Source organism: Leucopleurus acutus, assembly GCF_964270905.1.
Source record: "Leucopleurus acutus genome assembly, chromosome: 10".
Lineage (NCBI taxonomy): Eukaryota > Metazoa > Chordata > Mammalia > Artiodactyla > Delphinidae > Leucopleurus > Leucopleurus acutus.
This window is the reverse complement of record NC_139153.1, coordinates 64,011,820-64,034,002: the sequence shown is the minus strand read 5'-3', so window position 1 is coordinate 64,034,002 and position 22,183 is coordinate 64,011,820. Positions and strand designations below refer to the sequence as shown.

Here is a 22,183-nt window from a genome sequence, read left to right as displayed (position 1 = left end):
AAGTTGAAATCATGCAGTCTTTAACAATTCTTATACTTGAGTTGCAAATTTGGAGGGAGTTAAAGAGTGGACTCCTCAGCTGAGTTGTTGTTTGTTGGAAAAATGTTTCAAATGTTTGTTATACATTTATGGAGTCAATGATATCATTAAAATGCAAATATCTCAGTGCTTGTCTGTTGGTTACTCACTGAAAATGTTAAGATTCATCCAAAATCAGAGAAGAGGGAACTCCCTTGTGGTCCAGTGGTTAGGACTCTGGCGCATTCACTGCCGTGGCCCTGGGTTCAATCCCTGGTTGGGGAACTAAGATCCCACAAGCCGTGCTGCGCGGCTAAAGAATTCTCAAGGGCTCAACAGAATGAGAAACTTTATTGCTGATCAATTTACAGTCCCTTCCCGTGTGTGTGTGTGTGTGTGTGTGTGTGTGTGTGTGTGTGTGTGTGTGTGTGTGTTTGGTGGGGGTGTGTGGAATGGGGAGGTGGTTGTGAGAGGCTCTCTTCTATATATTCAGGGATCTATATATCTTCCTCCTTGGATGCACGTGTTGCTTCAACTAGCGGCCACCAGGGTCCTTGTGGGAGGGGAAAACGGGGTTTGTGCCTGGGTGATTTTTATGGGCTGTGTTGAGAAGTGGCCTACATCATCCCCATCCATGGTCTGTTGGCCAGTTTCATGTCCCCAACTTAACTGAAGGGAGGTGGGAAGTGCAGTTAGGTATTTACACAAGAAAAAGAGAAAGCCAGCTGTTGGTAAGGCGTGAGCAGCAGCTGCCCCAACTGGCATTTAATTGAATCCTGGAATTGTACGGTTTTATGTCACTGATCACATACAGGCCTAGTAAACACACACACACACAGACACAGACACACACACGATTCTGTTGCACTGTCACAACCTTCCAGTGAGTGACCCATGTGCAGGAACTTCAGATGTGTGCCCCCAAAGAGGAAGGGTAGCCTCCTTTCCACATCTGCACAGAAATGTGTAAACCCAGACACGGATCGACACGATGGGTGGCCACCCATTTGCTAACTGCATAAAACCTGTGCAAGTATGCATGATTTTTTTTTTTAATTTGAATTTTTAGAAACTGGTTTAAAGTATAATTTGAAAACAAGAGTTTTATGTATGAGGGGTGTTTGAGGCGCTTGCTCTGGTGAACATGGGGTCCTGAAAGATTTTCAGGACAGGGGTCACCATCTTGGATAAGTTATTTCAGTTCTCTGTGTCTCAGTTTCTTCATCTGGGAAATAGTATTGTGACTCTTAAAAGAGGCTGTGTGTGTAAAGGGCTTAAAAACGTGCCTTGCATGTAATGAACACTCAGTGTTGGCTGCTGGAATTAACCCTATTATTGTCCTTTGTTTTGGGTCATGGGGATCTGTACTAGGACTGTGAGAATAAGTATGCAGGGCAGGGGTGAGGACACGAGCACGTCTGAAGGCTAGAGTGACACAGGGAGGTTTCTACCTGAAGTGATGTCTACATACTGTGTGCCTTACGCTAGGCATTGTGCTGTTTCGTCACACCTGTATTTTATCTAATCGACACCAATCTTGGGAGCTGGGTAGAAGCATCTCAGGATGACTGACGAGGATGAGGAAGCTGGGGCTTGAAGAAGTTGTGGTATGCCTCCAAGTTGTATTTCTAGTTAGTGATGGAGCTGAAATGAGAAACCCAGAGGGGTGGCACTTTTCATTATTTGGGGAACATTGAGCATGATAAAGGTAGAGCTGATAGTTCTAGTCTATTTTGAGAGAAAGAATACAGGCAATATTTATGACTAAGTGCTCTTTGCATTTGGAGATGAAAATAGGAAAAGTCATCCTAAGAGATTTAAACTCATGAAATTCTACCTAGTGAATGAATTCAACCACCAGTAGAACTGGTCCACCCTATGAGGTGATTTGTCCATCTTTTATGTCCAAAAAGGAAATATCATCTAATGAAAGAAAGTAGGGCTTTCTTGGGATGCTCTGATGTGACCCTTCTAAGGTCATCGTTGTGCTGTCTTGGCAAAAGACCGGTGTGTTGCCAGAAGCGTAGAACAAGGAAAGCCAAAAATGAAGACTGTATGGGGCTTTACCTTTGAAAGAAAAGTAAAGAGATTAGACAGCGTGAACGTCCCAGGTCCCTTGGAAGTAGGTGTGGCCCTCTCCTATGGATAGGACTTTGTCTCTAACTGCCAGTGGCTAAGATCATATCATGTTCTTTTCTCAGAGTGTGAATATTCTGCAAGCACTGTGATGGGGCGTTTAATTCTTGAAAAGGACGCTGAAGACAGGTGATACGCTGACATGTTGACATCAGTACCTGGCTCCATCGGCATACAGATTGATCACTGGTCCCACGTGAATTTACTTAGCGTGGCACACATTTTCATAGCCTTATCTTCTCTGAGCACACTGTCACTGACCTGGCGACTGGGTGACTCACCTGCTTAACCACTGACATTCATCTCACCCATGGAGTACACCTGAGGCTCTGCCTGGGCTAGCCAGCAGGTTTCCCTCTGGGAAATTCTTCTTTGCAACATAGAGTAGCCCCAGTTTAGCTGGCGTCCTTTTTTTTTCTTTTTCCTCGCTGTACTTAAAGTGAATTCCATTTGACCTGTCCTTGAGAAGACTGGGGAAGGGTAGAGCAAGGAATTATCAGGATCATTGCTTTTCCAGCTTAAGTGTTTTAAAGCACATGTTGCTTGTTGAGAATTAATAGTAAGGAAACGTAAAGAAACACTGTTGAAAACCCAAGAGAACTGTGTGAATCTTTATCCCCAGAACACTTACTGAGGGCTTACTGTGTACGAGCTGTGAGGCTAAGCAAGTGTGTCGTGTGTTATCGCCGTTAATCCTCAAACCACCTCCAAGAAGGAAATTTGCATCCCCCTTTTTAACAGGTGAGAAAACCGAGTCTCAGATTTAAAAACCTTGTCTTTGGTGGCAGGGTGAGTGAGCAGTGGATCCGGGTTTGTTAGATTCCAGATCACAATTCTGTCTCCCCAATAGAAAAACGTCATATCTTACTACCCAGAAATAGTCATCATTAATGTTTTTATGTTTTCTCTTTATCTTTTTCCTTTTCATAACCTGCTTCACAAAAATTGGGGTTATGCACCACATAGATATTTCTGTCTTGCTTTTGTTCACTTCACATAGGTTTGTGAACATTTCCCAAACCTTTATTGTTAAATATTTAACTGTTTTAACAAGGCAGATTCATCAGTAACTCTTGCCTTTTCGTCTTTCTGGAGAAAACACGAACTGATCTGTAACTTTAATGCCAACAGGAAGCTACAGGTTTCAAAGGTAGGATTGGTGTAGATAACCAACAAGATGGAGAAATTTCCAGAGGATGTGATAAGTCAAAGGCAGCCAGACAGAGTGAGGTAAGAGGTGAGTAAGAAGTTCAGAAGTCTCTACCTGACTTAGGATTCTCGTGCTGAAATCAGTCAGGGAGACACAGCCACCCCCAGGGCCATGCGGCTGCAGAGAGAGGGACACGGGAAAGAACGTGGGCAGAAGCAGACCCAGCACTAGCGCTCCGCTGCTTTTAAGGTTCTGTGAAGCAATCAGCTCCGTGTTTACCTGACATACGTCTTGTTTGTGAAGGTGCTCAGTGGAAGTGCTATTGCGCGTTAAGGGTTGATGCCCTGGAGTGTTTAACTTTGCTCTTCACCCTTTGTTTGATGGCGTTGCAGGATGTGAAAGCATAGGCTTCCTCCATTCAGTGGGGTGGATGAGTGGTAGACCAAGAGGAACAAGGGGGCCTGAGCAAGGTAGACAAACATGGGAGGGCCAGGTGCCAATGACTCCACACACGTCCCCAGCAAAAGGCGGCCTGGAGCTGGGGAGTGGGGTGGGGGAGCCCCAAGTAACACCACAGAGGCCTCAACTAAGTCGGGGCGGCAGCAGGCACCCCGGGAACTGAGTGGGTCACGGGTGTTCCTCCCTCCCTCACCTAACTCGGGCCTTCATAACTTTTTTAAAATTTAATTTTTATCTTGTATTGGACTACAGTTGATTTACAATGTTGTATTAGTTTTACGTGTACAGTTAAGTGATTCAGTTACATGTATACAGCCATCCATTCTTTTTCAGAGTCTTCACCCATATAAGTTATTACAGAGCACTGAGTAGAGTTCCTTGTGCTTTACACCAGGTCCTTGTTGGTTGTCTATTTTTATATATAGTAGTGTGCATATGTTAATCCTAAGCTCCTAATGTATCCCTCCCCCCGCCACGTTTCCCCTTTGGTAGCCATACATTTGTTTTCTATGTCTGTGAGTCTGATTCTGTTTTGTAAGTTCATTTGTATCTTTTTTTGTTTTTTAGATTCCACATGTAAGTGATATCATATGTTATTAGTCTTTCTCCATCTGACTTACTTCACTTAGTATGATAATCTCTAGGTCCATCCATGTTGCTGCTAATGGCATTCTTTCATTCTTTTTAATGGCTAATATTCCATTACGTGTATGTACCACATCTTTTTCATCCATAAGTCAGACCTTCTTATCAAGGTCCCTGCCTTGGGCTTTTGTCCTGGACCAGTTAGCCTTTATATGTGACCCACTGGACCATGGCAAGGAGGTCTCCCTGTAGCTCGTTGGCATTTCCTAAGCAGATGCTCTGGTCTTCTGGAGACCTTCCCTGCAGCCAGCTGAAGTTATTCTTATTTCTAAAATGCCTCTTGACTGTGCTGGCAACCGTTCTGACCTTCCTCAGGGATCCAGATGGGAAGAGAGAAACTCAGATAAGCGTTCTAAATAACGGCAGAGTATTTCCAAAGGCCCAGCAAAGCACTGGTGAAGTCTTGGCCGGAACGCACACTTCACTGAGATAAGGGACAAGGGAGCAGGAACAGAGTTTTAGAATGAGTTGTATTCATTTCCTGAATTTTTAAACTAGCACCAGGTATTCGAGTTCTGTGCTAGGAGCCAGTGGTAGCTGGCTAGTGGTAGATTGGTGATGGCTCTCAGGGGATTTAGGGGACAGGAATGAAAGGACCAGGTCCATCTGCGATGACAGGACGGTGTCAGAGGTGTGCCTGAAGGAGCCCAGGGTGGGGTGGGGTCTCCGTCATTCCTGGGGAAGGGAAGAGTATTAAGAAGGCTTCCTGGGAAAGATGACATTTACTCAAGCTCTGAGGAACAAGTTGCAGGTAGAGACGAAGAAATGACAAGAAGGACAAGAAGGATGTTCCTGGGCAGATGATATAGCATGTGTGTGTGTGTCTGAAATTTGGGAAACGCAAGGTATTACTGTAGCGCATGGCAAGAGACGAGGCCGGAGAGAGGTGGATGGCGGCGGGATCACGGGGGCCTGTGGGCTCGGCTAGGGAGTGTTTTCTTGAAACCTGGGGGGTGGGGGTAGGGTTGACGCTGTGAAAGGGTGTCCAGCCGGGGCGTGACTCCTAGGTCTCCCGGCACCAGCAGGGAGCATGGGGTTGAATGGGGGCAGCCTGGAGGCAGAGGCTAGGCATCCATGTGGGTAATGGAGAGACTGGAGGGGGGCAGGAAAAAGGGAGATACCGGACCAGGCGTGTGGGTGACAGATGGGGAGGGGATGTGTTGGATGTGGAGGAAAGGGCGAGTGAGAGGTCTGCGACTGGGATAAACTCCCACTTCCCACCGTGGGGAGACGGGAGACGCAAGACGGGACAGGACTGAGAGCAAAGATGAGGGGGAGATGCCTTTGGAAGATCCCAGTGGAGGTGTTCGGTGGGCAGCTGAGTATCAGGGTCTGAGGCTCAGGGGAGGTGAAGGTTTGGGAGGCATCCTTGTGCAGGGGATATTTGGGGCTGCGGGAATGAAGGGCAGGGGCGTGCAGGATGTCACCGTTTAAGGCAGAGCAGAGGAAGATCCAAGAAGGAGCGGCGGTTGGTCTGCTCAGCAGTGCTGGCTGGTGTCATAGACAAGCCGAGCGAGAGCGTGGCCGACTGCCACCACGTCAGACTCCCCGGAGGACTGACCTCACGGGTGGAGCTAACGCTTGCAGATCAATGGATGGAGTTGTCGCCACAGATGAGACGGTCCAGGCACGGCTGCGGGAAGGCAGGACCTTGGGGAGCACCGTCGTGAAAGGACCGATGAAAAGGAGCCTGAGACAGAGGCTGGGAAGGAGCAGGTGGAGAAACGGGAGCATCCCAAGACCTTGCCTGGGAGCCAGATGCGGGAAGCACATCCGGGAAGGCTGCCTGGAAAAAGGGGCTGGATGGGCAGTAAACGTGGGCTGATTTGGCATCTGGGAGGTCATCTGTGACCGGAGAAGCAACGCCCGAGCGGTTTATGGCATTCATTGCTTGTTGTTTTGTGCCTTTCTCCGGACTCTCTTTGTGGGATCAGAGAAGTACTTGAAAAACACCTGCAGCCCCCATTTCCGGGAGGAAACAACAGCCATCATGGTTTCCTGCTGGATCTGCCAGTTCTAAGGCACGGGAGCGACCCTGACGTGATGTGTGTCTTGGACGGCTGACCGTGATATAATTAATGGAGGAGTTTCATAAGTTGGGTCATAATGTGTATGGGTTTGATGGGTGTCTGGCATGGGAATGAGCCGTCTCAGGCACACCCAGAAGGCAAAAGGTGGGGGAAACCAGTCACCAATATTCTTTTTTCTGGAGTCTGGTCGTCAGCGATGGTTGGGACGAGAGTGGACTCTGGCATTTTAAGCCTGGTTATTCCATGTTAAGTGTTGAGGACCACAGACAGTGTTTCTCCTTCTAAGATCCTTTAATGGTTGCATTTACCCATTGTATTTCCAAGTTTATTTCACCTTGGGATTTTTTTTTTTTTAATAATTAGGAAAGCAGTATATGGTTCATTATAAAAAGTCAATGGAGGCAAAGTTTAAGTCATCAACCTGCCCTTCCCACTCACAGACTCTCCCCGCCCTGGTGAGGTTGCCCGTGTTGGGTGTCACACTACACTGGGCTTATTTTTATGACACCTCTCTTCCCCACTGCATTTTAAGAGCATTGTGGGCAAAGGCCGTGCCTCACCTTTGCCTCCTTAGCTTCTGCCACAGAGCCTGACATAAGTCACCAGGGTTCACCAAGTATTAGCTGCGTAAATAGTCTGATATATGGACACGTGAATGAATAGGGTGCTCTCTTAGGCTTTGCCCTTGCTTCCGTTTTAACTTCAGAGAGAAACTGGATACAAGAGGAGAGCCCCTGTTCTTGTCACTTTTTGGTTTGTAGGAGCGCTTATTCTCTGAATGGTGCTTTGTAACAAGGTGCAGGGTCTGCAGCCCCTCTATCCAGCCTTAGGTGCAGATTTCTTGAATTATGTGAATTAATCAGTTCAGAAACTGGTAGATGGCTGGCAGAGAATCAATGACATGTGAGGTTTAGCACTTCCATGGCATTATAAGGTGTGATCTTTATAACGGATTTTAAGTTCTTGAAAAGAAGCACATAGGAACTTCGAGAAAATTTTATTGTGCTTTCTCTGCATGCCAGGAGCTGGGATGTTATCACAGATAGAGCAGAAGGAAGAATCCTGTCCAAGAAACGACAAGCTACAGTCTCTCCGCAGAGGCCTACAGACCATGTGGGCAAAACCATGCTTGTAGGTTTAAAAGGGAGGATGGAGAAAAAGATGACAAAGTCCAGCAAATCAGAATGTCCTGCTGACCATCAGACCACAGAGAAAGGGGATTTCAGATATGATGGGAGCAAAAATTCTTTCTACCTGGAAAGTTAGACTTTGGATTTTGGTCTTCCTTCCTTCATTTGGAGCAGTGTTTCTCCAGGTGGGCTCTGGGACCGCCTACATCAGAATCTTTGTTAAAATTGCATATTTCCCACCTTCCCCAAGGACTACACGTTCAGAATTCCCAGAGCAGGATCCCCGGAGTCTGCATTTTAATCTCCAGGGAAACTCATGTAAATTAAATTGGAGCCAGGAGCCACTCATTTAAGAACCTAACCGTAACCATAATTTGAAAAGACACATGCACCCCAGTGTTCATAGCAGCACTATTTACAATAGCCAAGACATGGAAGTGACTTAAATGTCCATTGACAGATGAATGGATAAAGAAGATGTGATTGATATATCTATCTATCTCACAGATACACAGGTGGATATATGTATACCCACACACACACATACACATACATACAATGGAATACTACTCAGCCATAAAAAGAATGAAATAATGCCATTTGCAGCAACATGGATGGACTTAGAGATTATCATACTAAGTGAAGTAAGTTAGAGAAAGACAAATATATGATATCACTTATTTGTGGAATCTGAAAAACAAAAGATACAAATGACCTTATATAGAAAACAGAAATAGACCCACGGACATAGAAAACAAACTTATGGTTACCAAAGGGAAATGGGGGGAAGGGATAAATTAGGAGTTTGGGATTAACAGGTACACACTACCATATATAAAATAGATAACAAACAAGGACCTACTGTATAGTACAGGGAACTGTACTTAATATTCTGTAATAACCTATAAGAGAAAAGAATCTGAAAAAGAATCTGTCTGTATATATCTATATGTCTGAATCACTTTGCTGTACACCTGAAATTGTTACTAATATCATACCTTTTCATCTGTGAGTTGACAGTTTATATATTTAAGCCCTTAAGCTCTTTTTCTACAGTATTTTTTGGAATAGCATAAACATGTTTTTGAGCCCTTTTTAGAATACTTTTGCACTCCGTTTTCTAGTTTAACCTCTTTTCTTTTTAGGGTTAGTGTTGAAAAAGTGTACTTATATTACAGGTAGAGGGAGTTCTTAAAAATGGATTTTATCTAAAAATGGGAAGGAGGCCGTTAATTAGATTCAAACAGACCCCCTTTGCATCTTTACCCCACCTCTTCCCCCTACTCTTGTCCCCATCTTCTTCCAAACAACACGACAGCTTTACTTTACCTCCCATCACTGTTCTGGCTCCCTTTGAAGCAGTCTGATCAAGCAGGCGCTCAGCGCACGTAGCCTTACGTGTTGTACGCTGGGCTTCCGTCTAAGAGCAGAAATAGCTTTACTCTGGAGGTGGATGGTGGACAGGAGCTGTGAGTAATTGTCGGGTAAGTTGGGTACCACACCAACACAGCCAGGGCCTCATCATCAGTGGGCCCTGACCTGGCTGCATCTTAGATTCACCTGAGGTAGGTTTTTTTTTTTTATTGCCATATAGTTGATTTACAATGTTGTGTTAGTTTCTGGTGTACAGCAAAGTGGTTCAGTTATATAAATATATATTCAGTTATAAAAATATATATGTAAATAAATATGTTAAAAATATATTCTTTTTCAGATTCTTTTCCATTATAGGTTATTACAAGGTATTGAATATAGTTCCCTGTGCTATACAGTAGGACCTTGTTTATTTATTTTATATATAGTAGCGTGTGTCTATTAATCCCAAGCTCCTAGTTTATCCCTCTCCACCCCCTTTCCCCTTTGCTAACCATAACTTTGCTTTCTATGTCTGTGAGTCTGCTTCTGTTTTGTAAATAAGTTCATCTGTATCATTTCTTTTAGATTCTACATAGAAGTGCTATCATATGATATTTGTCTTTCTTCCTGGGTCCCACGCAGGCTGACTTACTGCAATCTCGGGCGATGATGACACCAGGTGATTCTGATGTGCGTTCAGGGCTGAGAACCAATTAGGTTAAATGCCTCAGTGTTTCTCGGGGGCTTGAAGACCCTTTTACTCTGCATCTCCAGGAGAGCTGGATTAAAATGCAGATTCCTTCTCCAGACCCTAGACCCTGTGAATCCGTTGGCTCGGAGTGGGCCCAGCCCTTTCATCGAGTAAGCGCTCCGAGTGATTCTTCTGTTTTGTGAAATTTGGTAATCCCCAGCCTCTGGGATCCTCAGTGTTTTTTTTGGCCCCGGGTTAGGGATGTGCCCTGGGAGGGGCTGGTGGGAACTCTTGACCCTCAGCGTTCTGGCGAGTTCCTCTGGGCCAGGAGGCTTCTCCCTGCACTTGTGGAGAACACACTGTCGCCCCCAGCCCTGCGCCCTGTCCTCTGTTCTCTGTGTTCCACAGAGCGTGGCTTTAGGAGTCTGAATGACTCACCCCAGCCTGTGGTCTGTCAGTTGGCAAACACCGTGTGTGGTGTGGTGGTGTGAGAGGATGTTTATCTCAGCTGACGGTCACAGATGCTAATTGGAAAGGTGAAGTACACTTATAAAGGTGTCACGAGCAGCACGGGGCCAGACCCACAGAATCCACGTGCAGGGGGACCCTGACCCCAGGTGCTTATCTGCAGTTCAGGGGAGGGAAAGGGTGTGCGGTCTCAGAAGATGGAGGAGCTTGGGGGAGAGCAGAAGCCTTCATTTCTGGATCATAGCATCCTGGATCCATTGGAAGACCTCATTTCCCTAGAGAATTTTGGTGCATAGATACCAGGAGTTGTGATTTTGTCCATATTAAATGGGAGTAATTAAAATGAGCGGTAATTTTGAGTGACTGTTAAAATAGCTGATGAATACAAATATTGTTTTTTGGTTTCGATATTTAGTTGCTGTTATCTTGAGGTTTAACTAGACATTATTTCAAAATCCTATATATTTTATTTTGGGAGGAGGGCAAATAGAAAGAATGCCAAACTGTCCACATTCCCCCCAACCCCCCTTCTCATTCGGTATGAAACCTAACATTTACTTTTCTGTAATTCTTTCTTTCCGGTGAATTTTTTTTTTTTTTTTTCCAAAACAGGAGATCTTGTATCTCGGGACATATTTGTGTTTATTGAGCCAACTCTGCTGGGGAGGAAAAGCTGAGGAGTAAAGGTTATTTTTGTAATTGTGGCTGGAATTAGGTGAAAACCCTCTGGGCTGGGAAAATTTGTTCCCAGCACAAGTTACCAAGACTCAAAATAAAACTTTGACAAAGGGCCCGTGTCCCACCTTCCCCATGCACCACGCAGAGGCCATGCCAGCCTTTCTGCCCTGCACTGTCTGTTCCCATTTTTCCTTCCAGATACTGGAAAGGCTGCCGGGGCAGGAATCACGTCTTTTGTCTACAAAGGCCGGCTGCCTCCTGGGCGAGTCCCTGGGTGTTGGAATAATGTGATAACTGAGATGGTGCCTTTGAAAACAAAAAATGTCCACTTCACATTATTATTTTTTTCCCTGCACACCCTGAGGAACAGCTGGGGCAGCAAATGCAGACTGGGATCACGCCTTCATACTGAGCCTTTCTTGACAATCCCAGGTATTTTTAAGCAGGATGGTATCAGGCAGCCAGCAGTCAGCCAGCCCGTTTGGCACACAGGGCCCTGTTTTACCTGAGCAGTAAATAGTCCTCAATGAAGCAGCATGATGTACAGAGCGAGCCTGAAGTCATAGCATTCAGTATTTCACCACGGCCTGGCAGCATCTCTTCACGTGCTCATTCTGTTCACGGCTGGTTGTTTAGTCCTTGTTGTGTTTGAATCCTGCCTTTGGCCAGGCCTGCATTCATGGTGTTTATGTGTGACGGGATCCCCCTCTCCATGCCAGGGTGAGCCTCCCGTCTTCCCTGCCCACTGCATGCACCTCGTGGATGCGGGGTTCACTGTTTGCTGAGCATGTTTCATGTTGGGGGTTTTGTCACTTGCCTCTGCTGTGGGAAGGGGCATCTCCCAGCCTGTGGGCTTCTCCCTCGTCTGCACCCGCGCCTCCAGGTGCCCCTTCCGTCTTTCCCTGTGGATGTGGACAGGGACGGGGTTCTGAAGCCTCCACCCTCAGCCTCCCCTCGGCCCTGCGTCCCCTCCGTGCTGCCTTCTGAGCAAAGACGGGCATGAGCGCCCACGCTCCTTCATCCTACTTCCGTCTGCCTCTCCGCCCCCCCCCCCCCCCGCAGATGTCCCAAACAGAAAGATCAGACCCAAGCACGCTACAGTGAACTTTCCGCTTGACCTTGGTTTTCTCCTCAAGCCATAACCCCCTCCCTCCTCTCTCCCCTGGATTGCCAGGCCTTTTGACGGCACACTCCGAAGTCTCCAGGCTCGCAGACTTTCAGATGTAATGGAACAGCAGGATTTAGTTTAGAGGGATTGTGACACAGGATTGCTAAGTCTTTATTTTGATAAGAACTCATTGTCATTGAGTAAAAAGCCAGGAGATTTCGAGGCCCCAGTCAGGCTATAATCTCGGATTAAACAGAGCCCAGAGGGCAGTGACCCTTGTAAATACACACATCTGGCTTCATGGTCGGAAAGTCGTGCCACTGTCTCCCCGTTTCCCCATGTTGCTGGCCAGGAGCCCCGTGTCTGAGACTGGAGTCGGGCAGCTGCTCTATGCCCTCCGTTCCTCTCTGTCCACAGGAACCGGCAGGTGACCTGGCTTCTCCACCTTTGCGGTTTGATTCCCCTCAAACCACTCTCTCTGTTGGCGCCTCTGGACGGTGGCAGCAGATCCCTGCGGCCCAGCCCGTGTCCCCTACCTGCTGGCCTCACCATAGACCCACCCCCTCGGGGACCCCTTTGCTCCCTCGACCTCTTGGCTCTGCCCCCAGCTGCCTGTTGGTGGCTCTCACAACAGAGTTCACCCACCCCATCTCTGGGTGAGATGACTGCCCAGGCCTCTCTCGGAACCGCGGGCCTGTATTCCCACCTCGTCTGTCTCCCCAGGTGCATTTCCTCCAGCATCTCTTTCTCCAGCACGTTTGGAACCAATGGAATCTGACTGTCCTCTTCCTCGCCGTGAAGCAGATGGACCCAAATTTCAAAGCTCTGCTCCTCCACACGTGAGCACAGTGACCTTGGGCTGTTTAGTTAATGTTTCCAGGCCTGCTTCTGCATCTGCTTGCGGGACCACCACCATCCATCCCACTCTTTGTTTTTGGGATTAGATGATGCATGAAGACCCTCAGAAAGGCATCTCTTCTTATCTGGGGCCACACGGTCAAGTGGTGTAACAGGGTTCGGAGGAGTTCCTCTTTCAGACCTGTACCTGTCACTTCCTGACCTTGAGTCTGTCCCCTGCTGTTCTCTCAGTGCCTGAGACCTGCTACTTGTGTCCAAGGTGGCGGTGACAACAACTGTCAGGTGACCGATTGCAAAGGGGGCTTCTCAGAGCTCCAGGCAGTGGGGAGCAATTTCAAATCTTCCTCTAAAGTAGAAGTACTGTGCTAAAAAGTATAGGTGTATATGTGGTTGAAGGGAGGTGTGTGTGCGCATGCCTCCATGGCGACCAGCACTGGCTGGTGGGCCCTGGTGCACATTTATTCCCAGGACAAGTCTCGAGGTGGCTTGTGGAATGTCACCGCAGAGGCCAGGGGAGGTTAGAGTCTGGTACCCGGGTGCCTCTGGGACGGCCAGGTGGCTGTTGGGTCACCTCTGCCCCTGGATCTCTGAGGGCAGTTCAGGGGTGGCTGTCGTTGCCATGGCTCCGTTTGCTTGTGCTGTCTTATTTTTTGTTTGTTTCTGATGTGGTTTAGTATCAGTGATGCGTTGAGGTACTGCCCTCAATGCCTGACGGTTCGTGCAGCTGCACATTTCTCTGAGATGGGATATTGATAACAAAATGCTCAAGTAGAGACTCAGTTCCCTCTGTGCTGACAGAGGTCTTGAGGACAGTTTCCCCTCTGGTCTGAGTGTGTCGGGGTGAGAGGAGGGGGGGACCATGTGCCCCAGACCCCACACGTTGATAGAAAAAGTGACAAAGCCAGCCTGTGCCCCTCGGGGGGGAACACCTCCCCCCACCTAGCCCTTTACATTTGTGTACTTTACCACGTTACCCTGTACATCATCTCATCGTACCTCTCAGTAGCCTGGGGTGGTGGACAAGGCAGAGAAGGCCAGCAGCCCTTTGCGAGGAGCAGGGGCGCCCGGCAGTGAAGGCATCCCCGTGCGCAGGGCCTGGAGTCTGTCTCTGGATCCCAGGCCCAGCGCAGTTGGTAGGTAATTCAGTAGTGTTGCACGCCTGCTGCAGGCCTGCAGACTTTGGTTCTGCTTCGCATTTCATGCTCTCTTGGTGGAGAGAGCCTCGTACTGTAACTGCGGACCTCAGACAGGTCTTGAACCCAGGAGAAGAGATGCTGTTTATATAGAACCAGAAGAAATGCCAGTGAGTAACTCAGTTATTCAGAAAGAACTTATTCCGCTGCACACAGGGGCTGCGATCATAGACTGGACAGGCCGTTCGTGCACCGTTCTCTGTGACAGGAAATGCCCTGGAAGGTTCTAAACTCCTTAGAAGGAGTTAGAAGGAAGGTCACACAGTCCAGCCTGTGTCTGTCCCAAGGGGGACCCTGAGATGGTGATAGCTTTTCAGGAAAGGGCGTGGTCCACCTTGAGGCTTCTGGGCATTAGATTCCTTATAGAGGATTGCAGGCTAAGGCTCTGTATTACTTCTGAGGGTTAGGGGGCTGGGGAAGGTGGAACCCCAGCCTGATATGTTAAAAATGGTTGCTGAGAAAATAGCAGGAGTGCCAGGAAGGGCAAGCACTGTCCTTCTAAATCACTTTCTAAATGACAGTATCTGCGGTGAAAAGTGTATTCTCTCTCCGAAGCCCTTGGGCTCATGGTGCCAGGATGGTTGTCTGCTTGGTGGTGGTGATGATTTTTGGCACTGCAGAGTTTAGAACTGATTATCAGTCACCTGTATACAGGTGGTAGTGATGGTTATATTGGTAAACAACAGATTCAGTATTTTTATTTTTGAAGTGCAACCACATCTCACTAACTCAAAGCAATTCTGATTCAGAAATGATGGTAGTTTAGAATGGGTCTGAATTGAAGGTTATTTTAAGAAAATTGTAGGGAAGAGATTACTTAATTTTACAATCATTTTCAGACATTTCGTAAATATCAGATTTTATGCTTTTATTCTTGGACGTATATAAGACAAAGCCAGTTTAAATACATGAAAAATATGAGTAAAGATTTTTTTGTTTGTTTCACCTTATATAGAAGCTTGAACTAAGCTGAATGTTGGCAGCTGTAAGTTTGGGGGTACCTTCTTTAATGAGAGGAAAAAACTCATGAGTTATTTCTAATATTTGTATGTAAATAGATGTTCATTCAGGGTTTTATTCCTTCTCAGATAGAAGCAAAAGCCTTCTCAGGCCTCTCATCTCTATTAATAACGCCACTCTTCTTCAAATTATTCGGCCTTCATTTGCAGCAACATGGATGGACCTAGAGATTATCATACTAGAGTGCAGTAAGTCAGACAGAGAAAGACAAATACCATATGATATCACTTATACGTGGAATCTAAAATACGACACAAATGAACCTATCTATGAAACAGAAACAGAATCACGGACATAGAGAACAGACTGGTGGTTGCCAAGGGGGATGGGGTTGGGGGAGGGATGGAGTGGGAGGCTGGGGTTAGCAGATGTAAGCTATTATACGTAGGATGGATAAACAACCAGGTCCTACTGTATAGCACAGGGAACTATATTCAATATCCTGTGATAAACCATAATGGAAAAGAATATAAAAAAAGAATATATATATGTATAGCTGAATCACTTTGCTGTACAGCAGTAATTAGTACAACATTGTAAGTCAGTTATGTTTCAATAAAAAAATTATTTGGCTTCGAATGGAAAATAGTGGTCCTCTCTACTGATCCCCCACCCAGTATAAGAAAGAGGTCCAGTAGAGTGTACCATGTGCTTTTATTTGTGTGACTCTCCTTTATTCTTTTGCAACCCTAAGCTGGAGCTGTGATTATCCCTCTTTTAGAGAAGAGGAAACTCCTTGTCTGGCAAATTAATTGTAAACAGCTCAGCCTGGCATTGGTAGTCTTCTGTCAAGAGATTTCTCCGGCCTCCTCTCCAGACACCCCCAAACTGATATCCTGAAGTTCAGGCAAACTGTGCCCAGGGCCTACCCTCTCCCCACTTTGCATCCAGTGTCACATGTCCTGCCTATGCTGCTCCTCTACTCTTATTTGGTTCAAAGTGTAAGTGTCCTTCTTTGTTTCATTTTCTCCCTTCTCTGAACTTCTGCAGCACTTAAGGTATGATATACTGGTATAATTTGAAAATATCTGTTGATGACCCATTTTACAGATAAGGAATTTAGGCACAGGTAGGTTAAATAGTTTATCCGAGGGTGCAGACCTCAGAAATGCAGAAAAGGTTGGTGGTCAGCCTTGGCCTCATTGAGAAGTGGTTTTTGTCTATAGTTTTTCATATGTTTAGTCTTAAACCTCACATTTGTCCAGAGGAAAACACTTGGAAGACAGTTAAAGGGGATTGCAGCTGGGAATAACCTGCAGCCTTTATACTATCTCTTGTAAGAGATCTGGGACCAAGCAGTTTTCTTACTAGTAAAACAGAGATAATACCCACCCTACAGGGGATATTTCATGACTCAGATTAGAGAGCAACTGTCTTTGCAGAGATTTAGCAATGTGAGTTTCTCATTTATTCATTCAGTACCCGTGGGCTGTTTAAGCTTAGTACAGTTACCCCTCGGCCTCCGTGGAGGACAAAATACCAAAATCCGAGGATGCTCAAATCCCTTATGTAAAATGGCATAGTATTTGCATATAACTTTGCATATCTTCCCATATCCTTTAAATCACCTCTGGATTACTTATAATACCTATTACAATGCAAACAGTTGTAAATACAATTTAAATACTGTATAAATAGTTGCCCAATGAGGCAAATTGAAGTTTTGCTTTTTTTGGACCTTTCTGGAATATTTTTTTAATATTTTGATCCACAGTTGGTTGAATTCCCAGATGTGGAACCTGTAGGCCGACTGCACTATGTCAGCTTTGGGGAAACAGCAACAGACAAGGCCCACATGGTCTTTCTTCCCAGTGAGCCTAGAGTTCAATAAGGGAGATTGACCATCACCAAACAATTATTTAACTAAAACTGTAACAGATTTCAGGAACCTGAGAGCACGGGGATCCAACCGAATCTTGGGGCCCAAAGGAGGTGTCCCTGAGGGTGTGATATTTTAGCTAAGTATTTAAGAAGGAACAGACGTTCCCTTCCTTAGTTTTCTGCTCTGATAATTTTAGTAATTTAAAGCAAACCAGTAAGCAGGACTCTTCTAGCCACACTGTTGCCTTCCTTGTCTAAAGCTCTTATTTTTACAGGCAAATACCTTCTTTTCAGTTAAATTAGCAACATGCGTATGGTAGAAAGAAATGGTCTTTGGAGTTGAGACCTATGTTCTGTTTGCCGATCTTGTGTACAAGCTGGTTTGCCTAGGGATGGAATGTCTTCCTACAAGGCAGCTCTGTCTGGACTGGGTCCAGCTGTGTTCTCTGGAAGTTGCTGTTGTTACCCTCAGATACCCTGACTCCAGACCAGCCCCGACCAGAGTTCATGTGTTCCTTGGTAGGCCCATCTTCCTGAGCTTCAGGGATGTTTCTGATGGTCTGAGAAATATTAAAGACTTCTACCAAATTGATGTGCCTTTCCTCTTTCTCTGTTTCCTTGATCTTTTCCTCAGATCAAGCAGAAAGCTGCTGTACAGTGTGTGTGTGGGTGCCAGCTTGATCTTCCCTAGCACTTGTGAGGTGACGGGTGCAGCCCTTGCACCTCTTTTTTCAGCCTTATAAAAACTGCTCACTAGGACCTGAAATGGTGGCCGAGGAGGGACAGTCAGGAGTGCAGGGCTGACCAGCACCTTTTACCTGGGCAGGCCTCACACCCTGGATAGCCGTGCTGGTCCTGTAATGATGGATGGATGTACCGTTGTTCGTTCCTTCTTTTGTTTTTTCGGTCTTTTCCTTTTTTTAAAATTGAAGTCTAGTTGATGTACAATATTGTATTAAGTTACAGGTGTACAATATAGTTATTCACAATTTTTAAAGCTTATGCTCCATTTATAGTTATTATAAAATATTGGCTATATTCCCTGGGTTGTACAATATATCCTTGTAGCTTATTTTATACCTAATAGTTTGTACCTCCTGCTTCCCTCCCTCTATACTGCCCCCCACCCAACTGGTGACCACTAGCTTGTTCTCTATAGCTGGGAGTCCACCTCCTTTTTGTTATATTCACTAGTTCATTCTTAATGTGGATAAGCCATATATATATACACACACACATATATATAGTGTGTATGTATGTGTACACATGCATGCAACATGCATGTATACACACATACATGCACACATGTATGTGTACATATGTATGTATGTTTGTGTGTATATATGTGTGTGTATGTGTATATATATATATGTATATACTGCTATCATATTTATGAAACTAGGATCATTAATAGTATGTATTCTTCATTACCTTATACGACCATGCAAGGCAGAGAATTGTGTGAGGCAAATGTTACCACAAATTTAAATATTTGCAGCTTTTAAATTTGTACTTGGAGCTTTTATGTAGCTTCTGATTACTTTGTGGTGTTGGAGCAGGGCATCCATTTTTCCCTTTATTTCTCCTGTCTCCTTTTCACCCCCAATTTAGAAATATTTGGTATGTTTTGGCTCTGCTTGCCTTTGTCGAGCTGGTGGAAGAAATGGCATGGGATCAAGAGAGCCTTTTCTATTTTAGCCCTTCTTAACATTAGTATGTCCAAAATAAATGTATTCTTGAAATTAAATGCTATGAACTAACCTTTTCCAGCCCTGAAAGCTGTAACCTCAGGGTTTAAACCAAGAGAAAGAGGAATTTAAAATAGCATTTTTGGTCATTTCAAGAATCGCAATGTTTAGTGGCAGGTAAACGTGGGGAAAAATATTCAGCCTCATTAGTAATCAAAGGAATATAAAAGAAAATGTTGCCAGACTATTTTACCAATAACATGGGCGGTTTTTCAAATGTAAGAGAAAGAAAGGAAGAAGGGAAAGATGTTGAATCGGGTGGTGGAAGTATAAAGGTGTACCTTGCCCCCTCGAAGGCAATTTAGCAGTATTTGTCAAGTGCTGCAGAGGTGTTAGTGCCTCTGACACAGTGATTACACTCTGGGAGCTTAGCCTAAGGAAATAACCATAAATGGACATAAATATAATTATAACGTTAGGAACTTGGAAACAACCTAAATGTCCAACAACTGGGGATTGGTTACATGAAATATGAAAATGTGTGCAGTGGGCTTTTGTGCCACTAAGAATGGGAAACTATTTGGAAAAATAATGACAGGGGAAAAAGTTTGTAAAATAACATAAAGTGAAGCTTGAACCTAGTATTTTGAAATATGATCTATTTATACACACACTCTGTATGTGTGTCTGACAATTAAAAACATACATCAGAATAAAATATTGTCTCTGGGTGATGGGAATGTTGGTGGTTTTTTATTCTTCACTGGAGTTTTCTGTATTTTCCAAATATGCCTATAATCAGAAGAAATTCCATAATTTAAAAATGCATACTTTAGAATACTTTGTACTGATATAACCATATGAAAACATAGGGGAAATAAAGCCTACAGGGAATTACCAACCGAATGCCCTCAGTGAGTTTTGATGAGGTGATGGGACTTGGTGGGGTGGTTGTTTTTTATGTTTTTCTTGAACGTGCTTCTGTTTAGAATATATCTTATATTAGGAAAGCAAATGTAAAATAAGTGTAGAAAAATACTTTAGGAATCCATGCCATGTTTGAGCGGAGTTAGTACTTTGTAGATATTCCCTTGCGACTGTGGTCCATCTTGAGGATGATGAAAACTGTTAACAGTCGTGGTCAGTGATAGACATTTTCTTTCCTTCTGCAGATATTCCTGAAATTCCAGAGAGCATCTCATTCTGTAAAGCACTACAGATCGCTGACTTCAGCGGAAACCCACTGACTAGGTAACCTTTCTGCTTGCTTTTCTGTCCATAGTACTAAGGGTACCCTTTTTGAACACGGGGACGTCAGGAGCCCCTCCTGTGGCTCCTGGCTCAGTCGTGAGCCCGCTGACCAGTGGATTCCAGGCGCCTGTGTTGCCAGGGTAACTGAGTTGATGCCCAAACAGCAATGCAGGGACCAGCCCTCCAGAGTCCATTCTAGATGTCTCTCTGGGCCAGGTGGGCCCATTTATAAAATTTCTCAAGACTCTGTAAGCAACCTCGAAGAAAGGAAAGTACTCTTCCTTTCCTTTTCATTCCCTTTTTTTTTGTTTTTTTTTAAAGTGTCTAGAAAAATTGAGATTGAGTTAAAATTTGGGATTCATCTCATCTGTCTCAAAATTGCTTGGATCTTCTTGGGTATGGAGTGCTGGGGAATGCCCTATTTCGTTTTGTTTTTCCCGTATCTGCTTATTTTTAAGAAGTATAAATATGTCTTAAAAACAATTCTGGTTTTTGTCTTTTGAATTTTAGTTATTATGTTACTAGTAATATTTATTTTTATGAAAAATAGTACTCTAGTAGGCTCTAGCCTGATAGCTTTCTAACTCACCACTGTTGTCACGTCTTGTCCTCTTTCTTAACCATCATCTGTATGGTTGTCCCTCTTTCTCAAACCTTTCTGTAGCTCCCCGTCCCTGTAAGATCAAGTGGGAGCTCCTGGTGTGCTGTGCAGCCTCCCCACCGCCCTCTGTCTGACCTTGGCCGGCCTTTCCACCTGCATGGCCCTCAATTGCCTTGTCTGATGTTGTGGCCTCTGTAATAAAGGGCTCCAGGTCTCTGATTTCACTCCCCCTCGTTTTGACGGTGCCAACCCTTTCGCTCTCCTTTAAGATGCAGCCTGAGCATCACATTTCTTCAGGAGGCCTTTCCTGACGACTCACCGAGGCCCCTCCTCTGGGCCCTGTAACCCTCTCTGCGTACTTTTCTCATAACACTCGAAACCTACACGTAAATGATCACTTTGACCAAGGCCCGCCAACGAGATATATTCCTCTGTCATTTACGGTTCTATCTGCAGCCCTACTGTACTTTCTGGAATGGAGTGAGCCCTCAGTGTTTGTTGAACTGAACTGAGCTATTTGTGCTCAAGGCAGCTCGTAGGGTTGGGCAGCTGGGAAATATTATGCTGTTCTGGAGTTTTTTTGTTAACTCTTCAGTTGCTTAATCCCCTTGTCTACTTCTTTAGTGTTTTTCCCCTAATGTCTGCTGATATGTGACTTTATCATCATTTCAAAACTCTCTTGACCAGAACACACTGCATCGTATGAGGCCTTACTCAGTTTTCACCCTGGACTTGTTTTTGGCAGGTTTCTTAAAGGAAAGCCGTTTTAATTTGGCAGGTGTGCTCTTTTAAGAATTAAGACGATGTCTGTGAGTTGAAGGGACCTTAAAAATTATTCAGCGTGGCCTAGTGATTTTATGGCTGAACAAACTGAGGCTCCAAGAGGTGAAATGACCTCTCAAGGTCATGCAGCCTCTGAGCAGCAGCTCAGACTAGCTTTCCTCTCTCCCGACCTTAAGTCTGGCCTTCCTCATCGGGTCACATCACTAGTTTGGCTCTTAATGTTAAGAGCCAGTGAAAAAAGCAGATCAGCCATTTAAAGATACAATTTCCTTATATTTACGATCATTTTAGCTAGTTTTAACATTATATATAGTTTCTGGTAAAAACTCAGAACTGTTAAGTTGCATCTTTTGATATATAAATTAAAAAAATCTTAGCTGTATTACACTATGGAAGAGGTTGCAACTTTGTAAAAACCATTCCTGAGAATGTATTTCATCGATTATGAAAATCCTAGTTAATACTCTTGTCTTTCGGGGCCTGCATTTGGTTTTGAAGTTTGGAATTACCTGTATTAGATGTCAAACAGCATAGGAATTGTTTTTTAAAAAAGGAACCTAGAGGGGCTTCCCTGGTGGCACAGTGGTTGGGAGTCCACCTGCCGATGCAGGGGACAAGGGTTCGTGTCCTGGTCTGGGAAGATCCCACATGCTGCAGAGCGGCTGGGCCGTGAGCCATGGCCGCTGAGCCTGTGCGTCCGGAGCCTGTGCTCCGCAATGGGAGAGGTCGCAACAGTAAGAGGCCCGCGTACCGCAAAAAAAAAAAAAAAAAAAAAGAAACCTAGAAAGAGGAAAGAAATGAACGATTCTAATCTAGAGACTATCACTAAGGCAAGAAGTCCTCACCACCCCCTGCAAAAAAATGAGTTATGTGTTCTTTTCTCCATGTTAGCAGATTTATGTATAAGCATTTTAGATGCAATGAGATGTTTTTTGCTTTCAGTTTGTGTTTTTTCCTCTCCAAATACTAGTAACCATAGAAATATTGAAGGTAAACTTTCTTTGCAGGTATTTAAATAATACTTTTATTTTGAATCCTCACTCTTCAGTAGCCTAAGGGAAGTATACAGAATTTCTCTTTGTGTAGAACGTTGTGAAAC

General features: G+C 44.9%; 1 protein-coding gene across 1 annotated transcript in view; it reads left to right on the top strand.

Moving 5' to 3' along the window:
* The window catches only part of LRRC1 (leucine rich repeat containing 1), a gene marked incomplete at its 3' end in the record, with an annotated part of 125,357 nt that overhangs the window by 52,289 nt on the left and 50,885 nt on the right, over positions 1-22,183 (top strand). The window contains exon 3 of the mRNA XM_082848913.1: positions 19,622-19,700. Within this exon, the coding sequence (XP_082705039.1) occupies positions 19,622-19,700 (79 nt within the window). The remainder of the gene's footprint in view (positions 1-19,621; positions 19,701-22,183) is intronic.